Genomic DNA, 19105 nt, shown 5'->3' on the forward strand with positions numbered 1-19105 from the left:
TGGCCCTATGTGGTGTTTGGTCACCCAAACCGTACTGAGGTTGCTAACACCCACCCCCAAACTAAACACAGCGTTTAATTTACCTGGCCTCTGAATGAAGTACGCATTTCCAAGTCCTCTCAGAAAACACGTTTGTACACAAATCTAGGATGGTTTTTAAACAGAGCCATAGGCAGAGCAAACAGATGGGCAGCTCCAGCAGTCGGGGGCGATACAGCTCAGTAGGGTATCTAGGCTCACGCCAGACTTCAGCCCAAACATAAATCCTACAGGATTAAGCTCTGCCCGGGGCTTGTCTGCGGGGATCCCTGCCCGGGCCTTCACTATCCGGGCGGATTCCTGAGTTGCTCGGAAGGGCATTACAGTAACTACGTCCCCCTACAGGCCACGTGGAGCTCTCACCCGGGGCTCTCCGTCGGATGCCTTTACCAGGGCACAGCACGAGGCGTCCTGGGGCAGCCCCCCAGGTCTCAGGGGAACCGCTTCGCTCATCAGCTCCCTCAGCGCAGAGCAGCCAGGGGCTCCCCGGCCGCCTCACCCCACCACGGCCCTCTCCGCGCTCCAGCCGCGGGAACAGGGCTGAGGGCTGCCCGGCGGGGACGGGCACGGCGGCAGCACCGGCCCGCGCCGCGCTGCCCCTCCGCAAGCGGGAAAGAGCCCACAGGCGCTCTGGGTCCCTCCCGGGAGCGGGGCGGCGCAGCCGCAAGTGGCCAAAACCCCTGTCTCCGGCTTTGTCCGTCCCGCCCAGCCCGGCCCGGCCGCCCCCGGTGCCACGACCCCCGGTAACCCCTTCCCCGCTCGGCGTTCGCCACAACCCGCCGCCTCAGCCCCGCCCCGCCCCGCCCACAGTCCACTCAGCCCCGCCCCGCCCCCCTCCGCCATTGGACGGACCCGCCGCTCGCGCGCCCCTCCCGCCTCGCGCTGTGATTGGCCAGCTCATCCCCTTCTCTTCATTCCCTGTCCATCTCTGCCAAGCGATTGGACAGCGTTCACCCCTGGCTCCGCCTCCCTCGGAGCGTCCCGCTCTGCGATTGGATGAGCCCCTGCCTTCGCCCCGCCCCCTCCCTCCCGGCCGCCGTGCGGGGCTCCCATTGGCCGGCCGGCGCCTGTCCCGCGCGCGCGCCGGCGCGCCCCGGCGGGGCCCGTCCCCGCGCGTGACGTACGCGCGGGCCACTGGGGGAGCGGTGGCGGCGCTTCCGGCGCGCGGGGCGGGCGGGGCCGGAGCGGGCGCGGCGGGGCCGGCGCGATGGAGCGGCCCGAGCGGCCCGAGCGGCCCGAGCGGCCCCGCGCCAACGGCTGCGGCGGCGCCCACGGCGCGCTCCGCAACGGCTTCGTGCGCGGCCCGCACGGAACGCAGGTGTGCGGGGGGGCACCGGGCGGGGGGAGCGCTGGCGGCGGGGCCGGGGAAGCCACCGAGGTGTGGCTGTGGGTACGAGGGACGTCGGTGGAACTGGGCTGGCTGTGGTCCCGACCCTCGCCTGGGGGGGCGGGAAGGCAGTGCCCGGGGTGCTCGCTCGCCGGGCTGGTGATGGGTGTGAAACGAGTGGCCCTCGAGTCACGGCTGTAACTTTGCTGCAAGGCTTTGGTTGGCGGCAGAGCTTTGAACGTAAACCTCGCTACAACACATTAGGTCTGTGCTTTAGAAGAGAAGAGTTTAGCAGTTCTTCACCGCTGTTCTGTGGTTCCTGGTTCGATGCACAGGGCTGTGGGTACGAGTAGCCCTGAGCAGGGACTTCCCTGTACAGCACATTTGGAGGTTGATGCAGCACTTCCCGTCCGGCTGTGTGGGCACTGTGATGCGAGTGTGTATTTGTGCTTTCAGGCTGCCAGTTGTTTCTCTGCAAAGCACTCAAGTTTTGTGTTCTAGTGTAAGGAACTTAATAGTTCTTATGGAGTCAGTACCAGAAGTATGTAATAGACTGTTTCCTTGGATGCTTCTTGAGAAGAGCCTTCCTCCATTGTCATCCCTCCTGTTGCTTCTGTTTTTTCAGTCCTTCTGCTTTTCCAGTGTAGGCTTGTGCATTCACTGCATGAACCAGATTGAGAACTGTTGCCGGGTCAAACTAAACTTTTTTTTCCCCTGAGTTGTCTTTAACTCAGGATAGTTACCGTATTTCTGTCACTGTATGGATGCTCATAGTCTTGCCCTGGTCCTTGGGAGGTGATAGCACAGTATTGGGAGTGAACAAATGGAGGAGGAGGGTAGGACACCTTGGCGTGGCAGCAGTGTCAGATTGTGGGGAGCTATGGCACTGGTAGTCTTTCCTTGCACACACCAAGCACTGCTGGCTGTGAAACCTTAGATGTAAATCTTTGAGCTAAGACCAAGCATGGTGATGATGAGTGTTCTTTTCTGGGTGCTTCCCCACACTGTGCTTTCTAAAGAAGAAGGTCCAAATACAGTTATGTTCTTCTACTTCAGAAGAATAGAGAAGTGGAGTAAGGAAGCCTTTTCCTCAAGGATTTTGTTCAGCTGTGTATCTGGAGAACATGGGAGATCCAACATTTCAATGGAAAAACTATAGATGTCAAACTGAGGAAAAACCTTGCTGTTTTATGAGATGTATGTGATACTATGCTCAGATATGTTTTGGAGGCCTGAGGTATTTGGGATAACTGTTTGTAAAGGGGGAGAGTGTTTATTGGAGAAGTGGTCACAAGAAATCTTACCAAAAAAAGCCAGAATGTAGCGGCATTGTCAGAGGATATAAGAAGGGTACAGGTAAATTTGATATCTTTATGGCAGCTGCTTGCTAGTCAAGCAAAAATTTATAATTGAGAGTCTTACATTCTTTTCTCTATAGCTTTATGTGGGCCAGATTGCTAAGTTTCAAAATGAGGGTCTAAATGTTAGAACAGGACTGGAAGAAGTGACTGTTTAGGGAAACTAATCATATACAGCTTTCTCAAATAGCATCAATAGTGGTAAGCTGCCAAAAGATTTGGTTGATGGTGCATCACAGATTTGAGTACCTAATTGGTCCTTTGCCTTTTGAATTTTGGCTATTGGGTCTTTACACAGGAGAAGGGAAACATGTTAATGCTTACTTGTGTGAAATATATTTGTCTGTATATGTATATACTATGTACATACCACATGCAGCACTTGAGAATCTGCAACTGAAGAGGTCTGTGGAATGGATAGTAATCAAGTATCAAAAAGGAGGCAGCTTACATGCAAGAGTGCAATTCCTACTTAGTAGAAAAAAAACCCAAACAACAAAAAAAGTAGAAAAGAATGGTGCTTTTGCAAGACAAGCCTATGATGGGGTTCATTGCTGCCTACTAAGACTGTGCAGTAACTGACTTAGGCTACCTTGGAGATTAATGAAATATCATCAATGATTAGGAAAGTGACTATTTGAAGTTAGGATTTCAGCATGTTAAAAAGCATTCTGTTGAAATACTAAGATAAGTAACAGCTCTTTCCTTTCTTGAGAAGTCTTATGTTCAACTTACTTTGGTCCTGCTTCTAGTTAATTTGTTTAGAGATTCAAATTCAGTGAACGCAACGATCTCATTATGAACACCTTAATTAAAAGAGGTTCAAGAATGATATAGCAGTTAAAAACTGTGGAAGATGCAGAAAAGTGACTGATTTCTGACTGTACAGTTAAAAGAGCTCATGGTTAGAAAGAATAGTAATCTATGGATGGTCTTAAAAGTGATTTAAAGCTTTGGTGTAATGCTGCACTATGTAAGATGAAAACCTGACATCTCAAAGGGTATTGTCATGATGTGAGGAAACGAACACGGGCAGGAGAAAGTATGCAAATCTAAGTAAAAGAACAGTGAAGTTACCTCTTCAAGTTGTGCATGATCTGCTTTTTATATCTGTCTGTTCTGTTGGAGAGAGTATTAAGCAAGTTCAATAGAAAAATGGTGTTTAGGATCTATCAAGACACTTGAGGGAATAATAAAAAGTGCAGGGAAATTGCTTCTTTCTGCAATGCAATTTTAAACTGGAATCTATTTCTCCATTGGAGTATTTTGCGAGTGACTAATGGTTTTCTAAAGCTGCATCTGAAAAGAATTTTCTTGCTTAAAATAGGGAGATTGGGACTTATTTAGTGGGAGAAGGTGCCCTTATTTTCCATGATAACTTATTAGAATCTACCTATTATTGTGAACAGATTTTTAGTAGTGTTGTATTATCCACTCCTTAATTTAGTTTCTCACCTTAGAATGGTTGTGTTATGCTTCTAGAAGTTGAAGAAATAATCTCAAACCAAAAAAAAATAACTTCGAATATAGGTTTGAGATATCAAGTTCCTAATTTCTGTTGTGCCTGGTATCTCCAAGTCAGTTAGATAGGAGCTGGCATATAAACGAATTTTAATTTCCCCGATGTTTCTAGAAGGTCATCAAATGCCTATAGCAACCTCCAGATAGCTTATTGCTTAGATGCCTCTGTAAACAAGGTACTACTTCCTCGGGAAGCCAAGAAATAGTTTGGTTGAGTAGAGTGGGAGGACTGTGGTGTGGGATTTGCATTCCTTTAAAACTGTCAAAAGCCCTGAATTCTAACAGCTATTAAAATGGGCAGCACAGGTATTTTTATTTTCTGATAGCCTTGGTGTGTACATGCAGAAAGCAGTTTGTGTAGTCCTGTGATTTGTGCTTGCTCTTCCTAGAGGGAGCAATCATATTGATTGTAGGTTCATCTCCTGGGGTGCTTCAGGATGCAGGGGAGCTTCATCTTAAACGGACCTTCATTCAGGATGCTGAATGGCTTCATCTTGATTTTTTTACATGTTTTTGCTGGAATTCAGGTTAGTGTAACTTCTTTGGGAGAGCACACTTAAAAAGATGACTGCAGCATATACTGGAAGTTTTTCTTGCTACAGTGAGTTGGTGGTAGCAGTGATGTGAATATGCCGTTGTTTCAGATGAAAGTTAGGATAAGACGAAGATGTTAAATAATTGCTCTGTCCATTGGTATAAAAAAGAATTTTAGTACAGAATTGTGGTTTTTTTTTCATATCTGCATGCAAATTTAAATGCAGATATTTCTGATGAAAAATAATGATCCCGAAGAACTAAATCTCATGAAGAAGTGATTGTTCCCCCTTACTCAGCATTTGTGAGACTGCATCTTGCAAACTGTGTCCAGTTTTGAGCTTCCCAGGAAGATGCTGACATAGCCACATCAATCTGTGAATCCAGTGAAGAGTCCCCAAGAAACAGAGGCTGAGAGAGCTGGGTTTGCTCAACCTTAGGAGGAGAGAAAGCTCAAGTAGCTGGCTGCAGGATATAGAGAAGATGGGGCCAGACTCCTGGAAGTGTGTGGCAATAGAATGAGAAGCAATGAATGTAATTTGGAAGAATAGGAAATTATGATTACATATAAGGAAAATAATTTTCCCCATGAGGGTGGTAAAATACTGGATGAAGTTGCCCAGAGAGGTTGAAACTCCATGAAGGAGTTCAAGAATATGTTGGACATGGCCCTTGGCAACCTGTTGTAATTAGACCTGCTTTGAGCTGCGGCTTAGACATGTTGGCCACTGGAAGTCCCTTCCAACCTTGCTTATAGAGATAAATGCATGGATTGCAGGGGAGCGTCAAGGTTTAGACATTCGCATTTAATCCTTGAACCCCTGTAAAAATGTGTGCCTTTAGGGTCATAGCACGTACTGAGGCTTGCATCAGACCTGAGGAAAGAAGTTACTACTTTCTGCCTCTTGCATGGTTTTATGATTGCATGTATTGTGTCAGTAACCTAAAATTGAAGGGAGAAGAAAATTGGCTGACCTAGAAAAGACTGCAACCTCGTTCAGATGTTTTAATTGACAGAACTCTTATTTCTGAAAGAGTGTACCTGTGCACAAGGATCTTTTTCTAATACCAAACTCAGTTGTAAAAGACTGTAAGCCTTTGTGGAAGGAATAGCTACTCAGCATTTTCCCTGGCTAAACGAGTATTTGAGGTGATCATATTAAATTAGTAGATGTAGTGCCAGTGTTGTACTTGTTGAGAATTTGTGTATCTGTGCTGGTAGGAAAACAAACGCCCATGGTAGCTGCTGATGTGACAGGCTTCTCTTAGATTTGAATATGTGCTACTGAGAAGCTTGTTTGGGTGAAGTGTTATAATGTATTTACTATATTGGGATTGTCATTCCAAATTTAGCTGGTGATAAGCCTTAAATGCTCTAAGAAATTGTTATAAATGTATGCAGGTTCATTGATATGTCATTTTGCTCTCTTAATTATACAGCAGAAACATTGTTTTTCTAAATGTCATGTTTTCAATTTGTTGCAGGGGAAAAAAGCTTTATCTGAATTACCTATTGGCTTCAGTTTCTTAAGGTGGAACATAAAACAGTAGCCTGTCTTCAACAAGGTTTCCAGTTTTTTGGTTTGCCGTCATTAAAAAATGAATCCTAGAAAAATAACTGTTTAGTGGAAAAGTATAGTTTTGAAGAATACTTATCATTGAGAAAGCAGGAAAGTTTAGGATGTAGTGGGGTTTAATGTCCATAAAAATGAGAGCAGATTCTAAAGCATGTTAGGAATGCTTTCAGAGGTATTTGAGAGCCTAGAGATTGGCTTGTGAGGGAACCACTGCAGACCTGTGCTGTCTTTGGAAATCTTTATTGTAAAGCATATTTAGTAATTAAGCAATGCAGTTTGGGAATTCTCTGTCAAAATCCTGTACACCTAAAGTCTACTGAATGTACTGGATAAAGTTACACACAAGGTTTAAAGTAATTTAAGGTAAACTGTTGGGAAAAAAGTATATTCTCAGTAGGGTTCAAATTGTCATATGTACCCATGTGTAGCAAGCAAACCCCCCAAATTTAATTGCATCCTTTACTTGCTAAAGGGAAGGAAAAAACCCCTAACCCAAACCCTAAGCAACACTTAAACATTATGGAGATTTACGCTGTGTTTGTGTGGACGAGGTAAGTGCATTTTAACAAAGGACCGTCAAATTTGTTTGGAGTAACTAGTTGCAAATAAAAATATTTGATAATATCTGTCAACAAGAACAAATGTTTAATTATGAAAATATGAGTGTTAAGTCTGTTTTGTAAAACAAGTTTTTCTCCTGTGATTTTTTTTTTTGAAAGATTAAAATGTGATTCAAATCAGTTAATTCTAATTTTGGTAGTAAATACTTGGTCCTTTTACCTATGCAACAGTCTGAGATTTGAAGTCTAAGAGCAAAGCAGTGGAAGGAAAAGGGCTGGAGGCAACAGTAACATTACCACAGAATACCCTAACAGCTTAGAACAACTGCCTTTGTGGAGTTCTCACTGCTGTGGTTTCTGTAGTGTCAGTTCCCTCAATGCTTTTTAATAAATGTGACCACTTTTGCATACGGAGGCATACTCATGGAAGCAGTCTTCCACATTGTGTTTCTAAAAAACAGAAGCTGCAAAGCTGCTATTAAAATTCCTGCAGTACGTGTGGTATGTGGCGATGAGAAGCTACTAAATTTTAGTAAGAATTTAGTGAAGTTGTGTCCCAGCATAATCTTTTTAAGGTGTTTACATAAAGTCTGTCAGGTTCATCTGAATTTGTTCTTCCTGGCAGCATGAAAGAAATGGACTCTTAATACAGAGTGCTGGGTTTTTCCTGGGGTAGCAGCATAATCAGTTACAGTGCATTTCTCTCTTACTGTGTGCCATGCTTATTGCCTTTATAGCATTTTCCCTCCCCAAACTGCATGCCTACCGTGCAAGCTATGTACCCAGAGTCCTGTGATAAATCTTGTGTGCTGTCTACAGTAGCATCTGCAAATGTTCCTGTGTTTACACATGGCTTTTGTCTTCTCACAAAGGATGTAAAACTATTACAAAGTGTCCACAGGACGGCTACCAAGACAGTGAAGGGCCTTGAGGGGAAGCCATATGAGGAGCAGCTGAGGTCACTTGGTCTGTTCAGCCTGGACGAGACTGAGGGGAGACCTCATTGCACTCTACAACTTCCTCATGAGAGGAAGGAGGGGCAGACACTGATCTCTTCCCTGTGGTGACAGGTGACAGAACCCAAGGGAATGGCCTGAAGGTGTGTCAAGGGAAGCTCAGGCTGCATATGAGAAAAAGGTTCTTCACCCAGAGTGTGATTGGGCACTGGAACAGGCTCCCCAGGGAAGTGGTCACAGCACCAAGCCTGACAGTTCAAGAAGCATTTGGACAACTCACTAAAATATAAGGAGTTCTTCTTGGAGTTGTGCTGTTGGGCCAGGAGTTGGGAGTAGAAGATCCTTGTGGGATCTGTGGTTATAATCAGACTTTGATGTGTTCTGCGTAGACCAATGAAGTCCTTTCTAGCAGTACCTGTATGCTCCTCCTCAGTAACTGTTACAATATTGTTTTATGTGATGGGCTTCTCTGGGAGCTTGGCCTAACACAGGTGTTACCTGTGGTTGATTCTTTGCTGCCTTTTGTAACCAGCTGCATGGTGCTCTCTGGTGTTTCTCCTGCACTTGAGTTACTGATGGTACTCCTCTTTTTACATGTAGTCTGAGCAGTATAGGAAAGAGATGTAGGTGAGCATACACGAGCTTTTTTTAACCACGTGTGTAAGTGAACTCTGACTTTTCTCTGTAGTCTCCAGTTGGCTATGCTGTATATTCTACTTCAAAGGTCATGGCTCACTTTATTATCATAAGGCTTGTTGAAACCATAAAAGTTTTAATGTTGCATGCCTTTTTATTCCCCTCCCCAGAATAGGAAAATAATCACTAAACTGTAGCTACCTTCTTTCTTGATCTCTGGAAATAGGCTTGCTTTTCTTTTGCATATAAGCCTTCATTTGAGGGCTAATGTATGGATTTATAAGGCATTCTTAGAAAAATAAATAGGCTTGTATCTAAAATGTGTCTACAAATGTCTCTTCCGTAGTCAATTCTAATGTGTATTCACAGTCACTGTATGCATCATGAAGAGTTTGTGGGACTGCATTCAGAGTATTTCTTTAATTTTTGATTCAGCTAGGATGACATAGAAGCTTCTCAGTTTATATGGTAGCAGACGTGAATATAAGAATTTGTAAGCACATGGGTAGAACACTGAGAGGTGAAACTGATTGGAGTATGTGTTGAATCAATACAGGTATTCCTAAAAGGACCTTTCTTAGTAAAATGTTGGGTTTGACCGTATGGAGTAATTTGTTTAGTTTTAGCATTTGTTACAAGCACAGGCACTCCAAAGACCTGGAAAAGATTGGTATGTTTTTATTCTGATTAAATATGCATACAGATTTGGGTCTGTTTGTTTGTGGGGTTTTTTCAGTAGCTAGTTTTTGGTATTAGGTAACTTCAGATCCATAATCTTAGGATGTAGCCTTTCCTCTCTTCCAGATGAACTTCCAGTTTTCTGGAAAATACATTAAAAGCTTTGATGTGATGTCTATTTATTTGATACTAGGTAATTTGCAAAGTAGTCAGTACCAGTTTTCTATCTGTTTATCCAGAAATCTGTTGGATAGTAGACTGTCTGCTGTTAGTAGACAGCCACAGGTAGCAGATATGTAGTGTGCCTGCCCATGAACAGCTGCTATTCACAGCCTGATCTGTCAGTTTGAAGATGCAAAATTCTACTTGTAATTCATCAAGCTGTGAAATTTTAGTGGTTGGAGCTTTGGTGCATGATCTTTCTCAGATCTGGATGCAATAAAATTCTATGGTTTCATGGGCTGAGCCATGGTGATACAGTTAAGCAATCCTGAGAGTAATAGAAAAGAGGTGGCTTTTGTGGTTTTTCTTCTCCAGCCTTGGCTCACTGATTCTGTGATTGTCATGATGGTACTGCTGTCCCTCCTCTCTCTCCAACAGCCACTGGCTCTTGTTTGCTGAGCTCTAAGAATGACTTTATGGAGCAGTGCTGTAAAGACTATTATGGTCTAACAAATAATCTTCAGCGAACAATTATATTTTCAACCTGGATCAGTTCAGTGTTGCAGGGATGCTATGATGATAATCAGATTAGCTTTAGTTGTGCAAGCTGGAGGCTGGTGCAGATGGCTGAAAGTGGGAGTGAGTGGGGCAGGGGCAGTTTCTATGGCTGGCACCGTTTATGAAGAAAAGGGTGTGTGAACCTTTGGCCTCTGTTAAAGCTTTAAATTGCCAGCATGTGAGCTGCAATGTGATAAGTGTTCCTACAGTTGTTCCAAAGCATAGTAATTTTCTAACTTAAACTACCACTACTTGAGCATTAAACTTGGCCTCAAAAGCACTGCATTAGTTATCTGCATTTGGCATAAGTGCTGCTGATAAAAGAGAGGTTCCTACTGTGTCTTTCCTGGTTTTTTTCCACACTTTGTGTTTACACAGCAGTTGTAAAGTCCCCACAACTATGGAGACCAAATCAAGGGTTTGCTGTGGTTAATTTTTTTCTGAATGTCTGTGTTAGCAAAAGGGAAGAGGTAGAAAAGACTATCAGGAGGGAAGGTGCTGTTGCAGTTTATACTAAGTGACTTCATAGCTATAGCATAATTATATCCTCAGAGCAGACCCTTGCTTCTGAAAAATTACTTTTGTGATATTAGTAACAGACTTGAAATATAGACTTGCTCCAGCACCTGAGATGAGCAGATTTCCTAATCATGCACTGTCTGGTGAGGCCAGCAAGTATGTGTATCTTTGATTCATTGTCCATTGCAGAGATTAGTACAATTCTGCCTTACTTTCCCATATGATAATGGGAGTGACATGGGTGAATAACTGGTTTTATTCTGTCTGCTGGCCTGCACCCCTCAGCAATTGTTTGCTGTTGAGGATGAATTTAGTTTCAGTCTCTTTCCTAGGTGTTGAGGTGTTTCTTTGTGATTTAAGATTCTTTGTGACTTTTAAGATTAGTACATCTTAAAAAATGCATTTCTTCTTATATATATCTTGTGCTACAAATAGGGGCTTTATGTCTTGGAGAGTGTTCTTTCATATGTGGCTATTCTGTTATAGTGCAGCCATTCTTTAACTTTTAGCAATGGCAGTAGCAGTTTGCATCTAATGACTAGGTTTCTGTGTTTTGGATTTATGAGATATGATCTTTAGCTTAACTCTTTGAACAAGTAAAGTTAAAACCATTATGTTTTTCCCCCAGTGTTAATGTTGGGTGATCACTTGCCTTGTAGCCATGAAGTTTTTCTGTAACAGTCATAAACAGGGAGTTGGACTAGATGATCCTTGTGGGGCCCTTCCCACTTGGCATATTCTGTAATTCTGTGAAATATAATGTATTAGAGTAATTGTACTTGAGATGGACCTGCTGCATGTATTACGCAGCTAGTAAAGCTCTTACCTTCAGGAGATAATATGTAAGTAGCAAGATGACTTTTAGTGTGGATTTTATGCAGAAAGCCTTGCTTTGTTCTGTGTGCTGACATATATGCAGTATTGAGACTCTCTATACAATGACTTTTTTGTCTGTGGTGTCATGTCTGCCTCATGGATGAGTACAATGTTTATGTCAGCATCTTTAGGCTAACAGAGACACATAGATTATACTTGTTTTGTTACACTAATATGGGCTTCCAAGCCTGAGAATACATTGTTTAGATCAATAAAGCTATTACTTTCTATTTTGTTTTTTCTCTGTAGTGAGCCTGTGAAGCATCACTATTCTGTTATTTGTGCCTACCTAGTTCTTTGTGAAGGGGAAGGCAGTTTTTTCATTTTGGTTGGCCTTGATGTAAGCAATGCTCTCTGTATAGCTTTGTAAGCTAAATAACTTTAATGAAATGTTAGATTAAACTGCACTAGATTGGCAGCTTTGACACTGGCTATGTCAACAACTTGCAACCCTGTGTATGGAGACTGACATATTCATCAGTGAAGGCTGAACCTAGTTGGAAGCACTTTTTGCTGAGTGGGGTGGGATGCAGAGCCTGTTAACTGATCAGAGGCTGGGGGACTACTACAGGAATGCCTGTCTGTCTGTCTTGAATTAATACCTCAACTGCCTCTCTTTAAATTTTTACTGTAGATAAATCACATTGTGCACAATGGAGGATTATACAAAAGGCCTTTCAATGAAGCTTTTGAAGAAACACCAATGCTGGTTGCTGTGCTGACCTACGTAGGCTATGGTGTTCTTACTCTCTTTGGATATCTGCGAGATTTCATGCGGCAGTGGAAGATTGAGAAATGTCAAAATGCAACAGAAAGAGAAGAACAGAAGGTAACCACTGGGAAATGGTGTTGCTGAGGCTTGAGTGTTACTTTGGGGAGCAGTGGTGTTCAAAGTTTTCTGCTGCTTTCCTTCTCTTCTGAGTGCCCTAAATAATATACAAGTACAGCTGTGTCATTAAACAAAATACTGTTTCTTTTAGCTGGGCTATTTTTTGGCAGAGCAGTTCCCTCATCTGTTTCACTGCAAAGCTGCTTCAACAGTTATATCAACGTGCTGAGAAATGCCCCAGCTGCAGGAACAAGGGCTTGGGGGAGACTGTGTATGGCATCAGCAGCAGCTAATGAAAACCTTATCAAAGGATCTGGTCTGAGTTTATAACACCAGTGGGAGTCTTTCTGATGCTGCTCTGGTGGCTGAATTTTGATTTAGAAACATGTTATTAATTCTCTTTAGCTGAAGCAGTTGTGAAGAGAAGTTTGTGGGTCAGGTCGAGAGTACAAGTTGTATGAATTTAAATTTGGAGTCCAGAACACCAGCAGGTTAGCTGGTGAGTAGTCTGAGGTACTGACTCCCGCCTCACTGATAGTGATTAAAAAGAATTCATTCATGTTATGACCCATTCACAGAAGTTTCTGTTACCAGGTGAAAGGTCTTGCCTGCTTCAGCAGTTAGTATAGAATAGGTAATTTTGGTTTTGAGTAGTTATAAATTATTTTTAGAGGTCTTTATTCTCCACAGGAGTTGATTATTGTTATGAATGCTACTGTTGAAACTTGAAGTTCACAACCTATTTCATTGCTAACTCTTAATGTGACCCCTCTTAGCACAGTGTGACTACTAGTGAGCTTTCTCCAAAGGTCTTACTCTTGATGATTTGGGTTGTGTTTTTCTCAACTTCTTTGAGGAGCCAATCTGGCTTATAAAATGTAAAGGGAGTTCCTTTTCCAGTTGCTGGTTTCTGATTCTCTGTGCAACCACACAGGTAGTTGGCTAGCAGAAAATAGGGGGGGCAGGAAGAACATGTCAATAAGGCAAACAAATAAAACAAGGGTGGCAGGGAGGAAGTAAAAGAGGGAAGGCTCCTTTGAAGACTTTTTTTTGAGACATCACTGGAGTACAGTGCATGTCTTTTTACAGTAGATTAGCTAAGATGCAGTAAACTAAGCAGTGCCTAAAATTACTTCACAGTCCTCCAGAGGACTTTGAAGCACAGTTTGTTAGCAACAGATTATCCTAGTCCTAAAAGAAATTTAGCCCTGAATTTTTTTATAATTTAACTCAGCATTGCATCTTACCCTGAAAGAGATTTGCTTAACAAGTATACCTTCTAGACAGATGGATTGAAAACCTTTCAGTTTCTGTGTCAGTCACAGCTTCCATGAAGAGATGGATGTATTCTGGTTTTGTTTTGTACATAGGATGTCTGTGAATGGAGCTAGTAAGAAGTGCCAGTGAATATTGCGTAAGAATGAAAAACAGGAAATTCTGTTTAAAAAAGTTCTGGTGTTGAAGAAATCTCAGCCTAGTGTACTTCCCCAAATCACATTCCTAGTGCTTAGATTGTAACAGCTGTTTCCGATATCAGACAAATAGAAAAGTGATGATGTGAGGTCTAGAATATACAATACTTATCTTCACACTTTGCTGCTTTAAGCTTTGTTTGCCTGCAAATGAATTGACGAGAGCATATTGCAGCATATCTAGTGTGGGAGCCAGGGGTTTTTTGATGCGAGGGGGGGAGGCATGTGCTCAATGACTTGTTTTGAAGTGATTTTCTCACGATTTTTAAATATTTGAATCTCTCAAGCTGCTGGATGACAGCCCAATCACCTTTTGGTAAGAGAATGCAGATACTCGTGTGCAGCAAAGGCCCAAACCTCACCTTTTGTATTATTATTATTATTATTAATACATTCAAATCAGAGGAGCCCTGTGATTACCCTGGGGTACTTTCTGGCAGATTTGTGACCTCTGTGTGGAAAGTAACATTTTTATTATTTAAATGCTAAAGAGCCAGCTAGATTATTATTATTATTTTCTTAAGTATTAAGCAAAAGGGTTAGTCTTATCTTTTTGAAATAGTTCATAATTGCTTAGGTGAAAAGCTCAAAGCAAAGGCGGTGGGAGTAGCTATGTAGCTGAACAGTGTGTGACAACCTCCTTTGTGAGCATAACAAAATTACATAGTGTGGGGAAGTATTTTGTAAAGGGCTGAATTAACCTGTTCTGGCAGTCATGGACTTGAAGTATGTGAATTTTCTGTGGTGTGTTTATGAAGGTGATCACAGTTAGAAGCATAACATAAACTTAGGTTCAAAATGTAGTATTAAAAACAAGAGAAAAAGCCACCTTCAGCTTTTCTGAGTTTTGGAGGGCAGTTTAGTTCAGTAGAGCAAATCCTTCCTTAAATTGTCACTTAACATTATAATCTTATTCTGTGCATTGTAACTAGAAAATGCAAGTGATCAAACTAATTTAAAGAGCAGAGCAGGATTTTGAACCAGTCTGAATTAGGACTGTCTCTGACAGAGGTGAATTGCTTGGAATTTATTAGAGCCGTGCATTGATATGAATGATTTCAAGAAAACCTAGTATTCCCTCATTGTTGGAACACAAGAGGGTGAAAAGTGATAGACTTTGCTAGTACTGATTTCCAGGAAATAGCTTGATGGGTTTTGGCTTTGTTTAAAATATATCCAGCTGGGCTTTTCCTGGAAACCAGTGTTGTGTAGCACATCCTCTCTGAAGCATTACCAGTCTGTTTTAGGCATGGGTAAGTGGCAAGGCTAACAATTCTTAATTACCTTAGAATCAGTTTCTGCGTACCCACTTTAGTATACTGTCTGGTCATACAATGTAGTTAAATCTGCAAAATGCTTCTAGGATTTTATAGGCAGAATGAAAATCACTTCTACCTTCCTTCCAGTCTGATTTGCCTGTTGATTACCATGCTTGGTTTGTATTTGGGAGCACATGGGGCTGGTAACTCTCTAACATACCTCTCCATACTCTGTAGCTTGCCCAGTTAGAACGTGTTTCTAGCATCTGGGGCTTTCAACACTTGTTCACAGGAGTCTAGCTCTAGGAGTGTCTCAGGGCCAGTAAACTAGAGTCTTTTGTTCAGTGTTCTCTTAGTTTCTGTATAGCTCATCAGAGGCCACCTGACAGTATAAAGGCTACCTACAGTTCCTGCTCCGCTTTTTGCAGTGAGATGGATCTGGTCTTTCTGCTTCCTTTAAGAGGCCTGAAATTTGTTGCAATTGTCTACTTGATTTCTATTCAGAGTCAGTTATGCATTATCAGGGAGTGCATTATCTGAATTGCAGATAAGCCCTGCTGGTGCTCATGGCACCATTTGTTAGCTTAGGTGCAATGTTGTGAAAACTTGGCTCTAAATAAAAGGAACATAATCACTGCATTTGCATGTCACTGTGCCCCAAGCTAATGCCTACAAAGCTCTCATTATGACCTTCACTTGTTGTAGTATTAATTTACAGTACAATGAAGTAATGGATCCCAAATCACCTGTACTAAGGTGCTGCACCCCAAGGAAGAATTTTATTCTTTCCTTAATTGGCTCTTTCTTAAAATTACTATGATTTTCAGGTTTCTGGGAGACCACTAGAGTTTAGGTTTCTTCATCAGGCATCACCTCTCTAATAGAGGATGTGTTCTAGGCTTAAATTGACAGGAATAGAGATATTTGGGATTTTTTAGCGCCATGAATGGAAGAACATGCTGCCGTTGCTCCCTCCTTTGTTAGCAGTATACCTTTTGCAGTTGTTTGACAGTGCTTACTCTGAAAATTACTCAAAGAATCAACTTACTCCTGGAATATTTTTCCTCCAAATGAAATCTCAGACTGTTTAATCTCAGACTGGTATTCTTAGAGTCTTTTAGAGAATGAGAACTGGATGAGAACTGGATGAGGCTGGAAAAATAACAAGGTCTGAAGACCATTTAAAAGCATTAGTGGTTGCTTCCAGCAGTCGGACACTATTGCAGCAGAGCACTGTGGCTGCATATGCCAAAAATTTGAAATAGTATGGATTGATAGAATTTATCCCCCTTCCTCCTCAGATGTTTTTTTTCTTGGCTCAAAGAGTGAAAGCATTAAATTTGCATGTGGAATTCAAGTGGTCTTTTTGCTCTACTGTCTTTTGGAATGCCACACTGTAGAAGGATAGAGGAGGGAAACAAACAAACATCCAAAAAAAACAACCCCTAAAACAACCAGCACATGATCTGGTCCTATATGCCGACTCCAAAAGAGGGCTCTTAAACTCTGAAAGTCGGTGTCAGTTTATAAAGGCGTGATAACCCTACCATTTCTCTTTTTGCATTCTCAGATGGGTGGGTCGTGAGAACCCCTCGGTGAGGTTAGGATTACTGAGGAAATAGACAATCCAGTTTTGCATTATGCCAAAATAACACTTCCTGCCTGTCCTATTCCAAGGAACTCCAAGGAACTTTCTCAAGAGAGCTATCTCAGGGTTGTTTATCGGAGGGAGGGGTGCATGTACAGGCAGCAAAGGAGCTGGTATTATGCTGATGCTTCACTTAAAGCCCTTTTGGAGTACCAAGCTGTAATCCTACAGCTTGGTACCCCAAAAAACTAAAGCTAGTGTCCCATATTAGACCTTAATTCCCTTACCCTTAATTTGTTCCTTGAATTCTTGTAGACTTTTGAGACATATTTTTTCCTCATCACAATCCATTAAGTTCTATTTCACAGTTAAATTACTTTGAACTTAGTTCTACTGTTGGCTTGTAAGATCATATTTGTGTTGCATATACCGGTGGTGTCAACCTGTTGTGGGTGATTGTCTTTATCTCACCAGTTGAGCTTGTTACTCTTCTGGCTTTGTCAGCTTGGGTAGCAGAAGAAAATATGCTGTATCTGATGAGTAATCTGAAGTGAGATTGGACTGAATCAACCCAGGCATACCTGCTTGAGTTGGTATAATGACTCATTTCCAGCCTCCCTCTCCTAGCCAGTAACCTTGGCTAAAATATCAATTGTTTCTTGGGTCACATAGTTGATGTGCTTGGATAACTATTGCCGAGCTGAATTCTCATGCAGAGATAGTTAACAGTAGTTGAAAATGCATAGAAAAATCTTGGTAGGTTATAATTAGACATAACAAATCTCTCAAGTATTGATCTTCTAATGTGCCAGTGTTTCTTTTTGATCTCACTTCTCCCACCCCTCTACAAATAACATAGCAGAGGGTTTCTAACAATTGAAGATAATGATTTCCATTTTGTGTCATGAATTGGGGCAGGAACATGGAAGAAGTAATTGCCTTTCCGTGCATCTTAGCTCATAGAAATTTTATTCCCTCTCTCTCTTTGCTGAGAAAGGACATACTTGTGATTCCTTGGAAGAGTGATCACTAGCTAAATTAGGTTTGTTTCTCCATAACTGTGCTTTTTTGGCATGTCATTGTGCACAGGCAAATCAGAAGGGGGCTTAGGTGCAACCATGTCTGCTCAGAAGGTGGCACTTTTGGGCTAGGTCTTCCCTGTGCAGCTGCTGGTAGGAGGATGCAAAGGGGTGGTTCCTTTACTCGAAATGGCAAGGACCAAGTTGTTAAATCATTAAAATAGGAAGGTAAAGAAAAAAGCACTCCTCCTGCAGGCAAGCATTGTAAGTAAGAAGTTGTCAGTGCCCATCTGTTTGTATTTTTGTTAAAAACCTGCCATAAATGCTCCCAGTTTTGCTCCAGTGGCACAAATGTCTGACACTGTAGTATTTGCTCAGACAGATATTCTGTCTTCATCATACTGTTACCAAAAATAAAATGCTTGTCAACATGTTGGCATTTTTCTTGTGAAAAACAGGAAGAAATGCTCTGCTGGCTCTTACCTTTGTCATAAATTCTACTTTTTCCTTTTGTAGATTATTAAAAAGGCTTTTTTTTTTCCCCACCAAATTTCAGCAAATGAATTGTGCATTCTTATCACTACTCAATGTCAAACTTTCTTGAACTGAATAGTAAAAAGGAAATCTTGTGACTTTGGAGCCAGAAAAAAATGTTCTTGAGCGTTCAGATGTCCTTGTTGCCACAGTTAGTTTGACATTCTTGTGTTATCCATTCAAGGCAGTCACTTATTTTTCCTGAAAATGTTGGAAGGGAAGCTAAAATTCAGGAAATGCTCATTCATAAAAATCATGGGGGACTTCAGTTCTGATAAGCGGTGCAGAAGAGAGATGCCATAATGTAGCTTACTAGCTTCTATTCAAAACAAAAAATTGTGGAAATTTCTAAGGGTAGCATGTATAATAATGCTAGTGCTGCTATAATAAATACCTTTCTTATGCATAGAATGACATATGGTAGAGTACCTCAGTTTTCAAAGTGTTTGTGTATTCAGTAGAGCAATGCATAATACTCTTTGGTGCCAAGAAACAATTGCACGTTCCCTTGCTCTGCTTAACTCTGAAGGTTGAATACACCTCTCTTGTAAAGATTATATGCCCAAACATTTCAAGAAGGGGGCTATTGTATGTTTCAGGTTTTCTTTATATTTTTCATTACAGCAGAATGACAGAAAAGACTTATTCCTCTTCTTCTTAGTTTGCTGTGATACATATTTTCCTTTTACTTTGAGTGCTTTTGATGTGTTTCAGGATTTTGTCCCATTGTACCAGGACTTTGAAAATTTCTACAACAGAAACCTCTACATGCGCATTCGGGACAGCTGGAACCGTCCAATCTGCAGTGTGCCAGGGGCCAAAGTGGACATGATGGAGAGAGTTTCCCATGACTATAACTGGACATTCACGTGAGTCCAAATTCAAGAAAACACTTGCAACACCTGTCTTGAAATAGAGGGTCTGTAAGAGCAAGTTGCAGGCTGTGACGTTAAAAGAGTAACGTATTATGTATGGTTTGAGCTTTCCAGCATTTCGAATCAATGAATTTTGCTCTTCTGAAACACATTTGGCCTCCAAGGTGATAATTTGTATATAATCTTTTGTCTACTTACTAAGGTTCCTGATTGTTAAGATTTCATGGG

General features: G+C 41.9%; 1 protein-coding gene across 3 annotated transcripts in view; it reads left to right on the top strand.

Annotated features, from left to right (window-relative positions):
• Positions 1-1221: 1221 nt before the first annotated feature.
• The window catches only part of SPTLC2 (serine palmitoyltransferase long chain base subunit 2), a 74472-nt gene continuing 56588 nt past the window's right edge, over positions 1222-19105 (top strand). For all 3 annotated transcript variants that reach the window (XR_007631546.1, XR_007631547.1, XM_050336535.1), the window contains exons 1-3: positions 1222-1357; positions 11936-12130; positions 18717-18871. Coding sequence is in view for 1 of the 3 variants with exons in the window: in XM_050336535.1 (XP_050192492.1) it covers positions 1247-1357; positions 11936-12130; positions 18717-18871 (461 nt within the window). In the remaining 2 variants the exon portion in view is untranslated. The remainder of the gene's footprint in view (positions 1358-11935; positions 12131-18716; positions 18872-19105) is intronic.

Source organism: Myiozetetes cayanensis, unplaced genomic scaffold (assembly GCF_022539395.1).
Source record: "Myiozetetes cayanensis isolate MyiCay16 unplaced genomic scaffold, myiCay2020 scf6-25, whole genome shotgun sequence".
In the NCBI taxonomy this organism is placed as follows: Eukaryota; Metazoa; Chordata; class Aves; order Passeriformes; family Tyrannidae; genus Myiozetetes; species Myiozetetes cayanensis.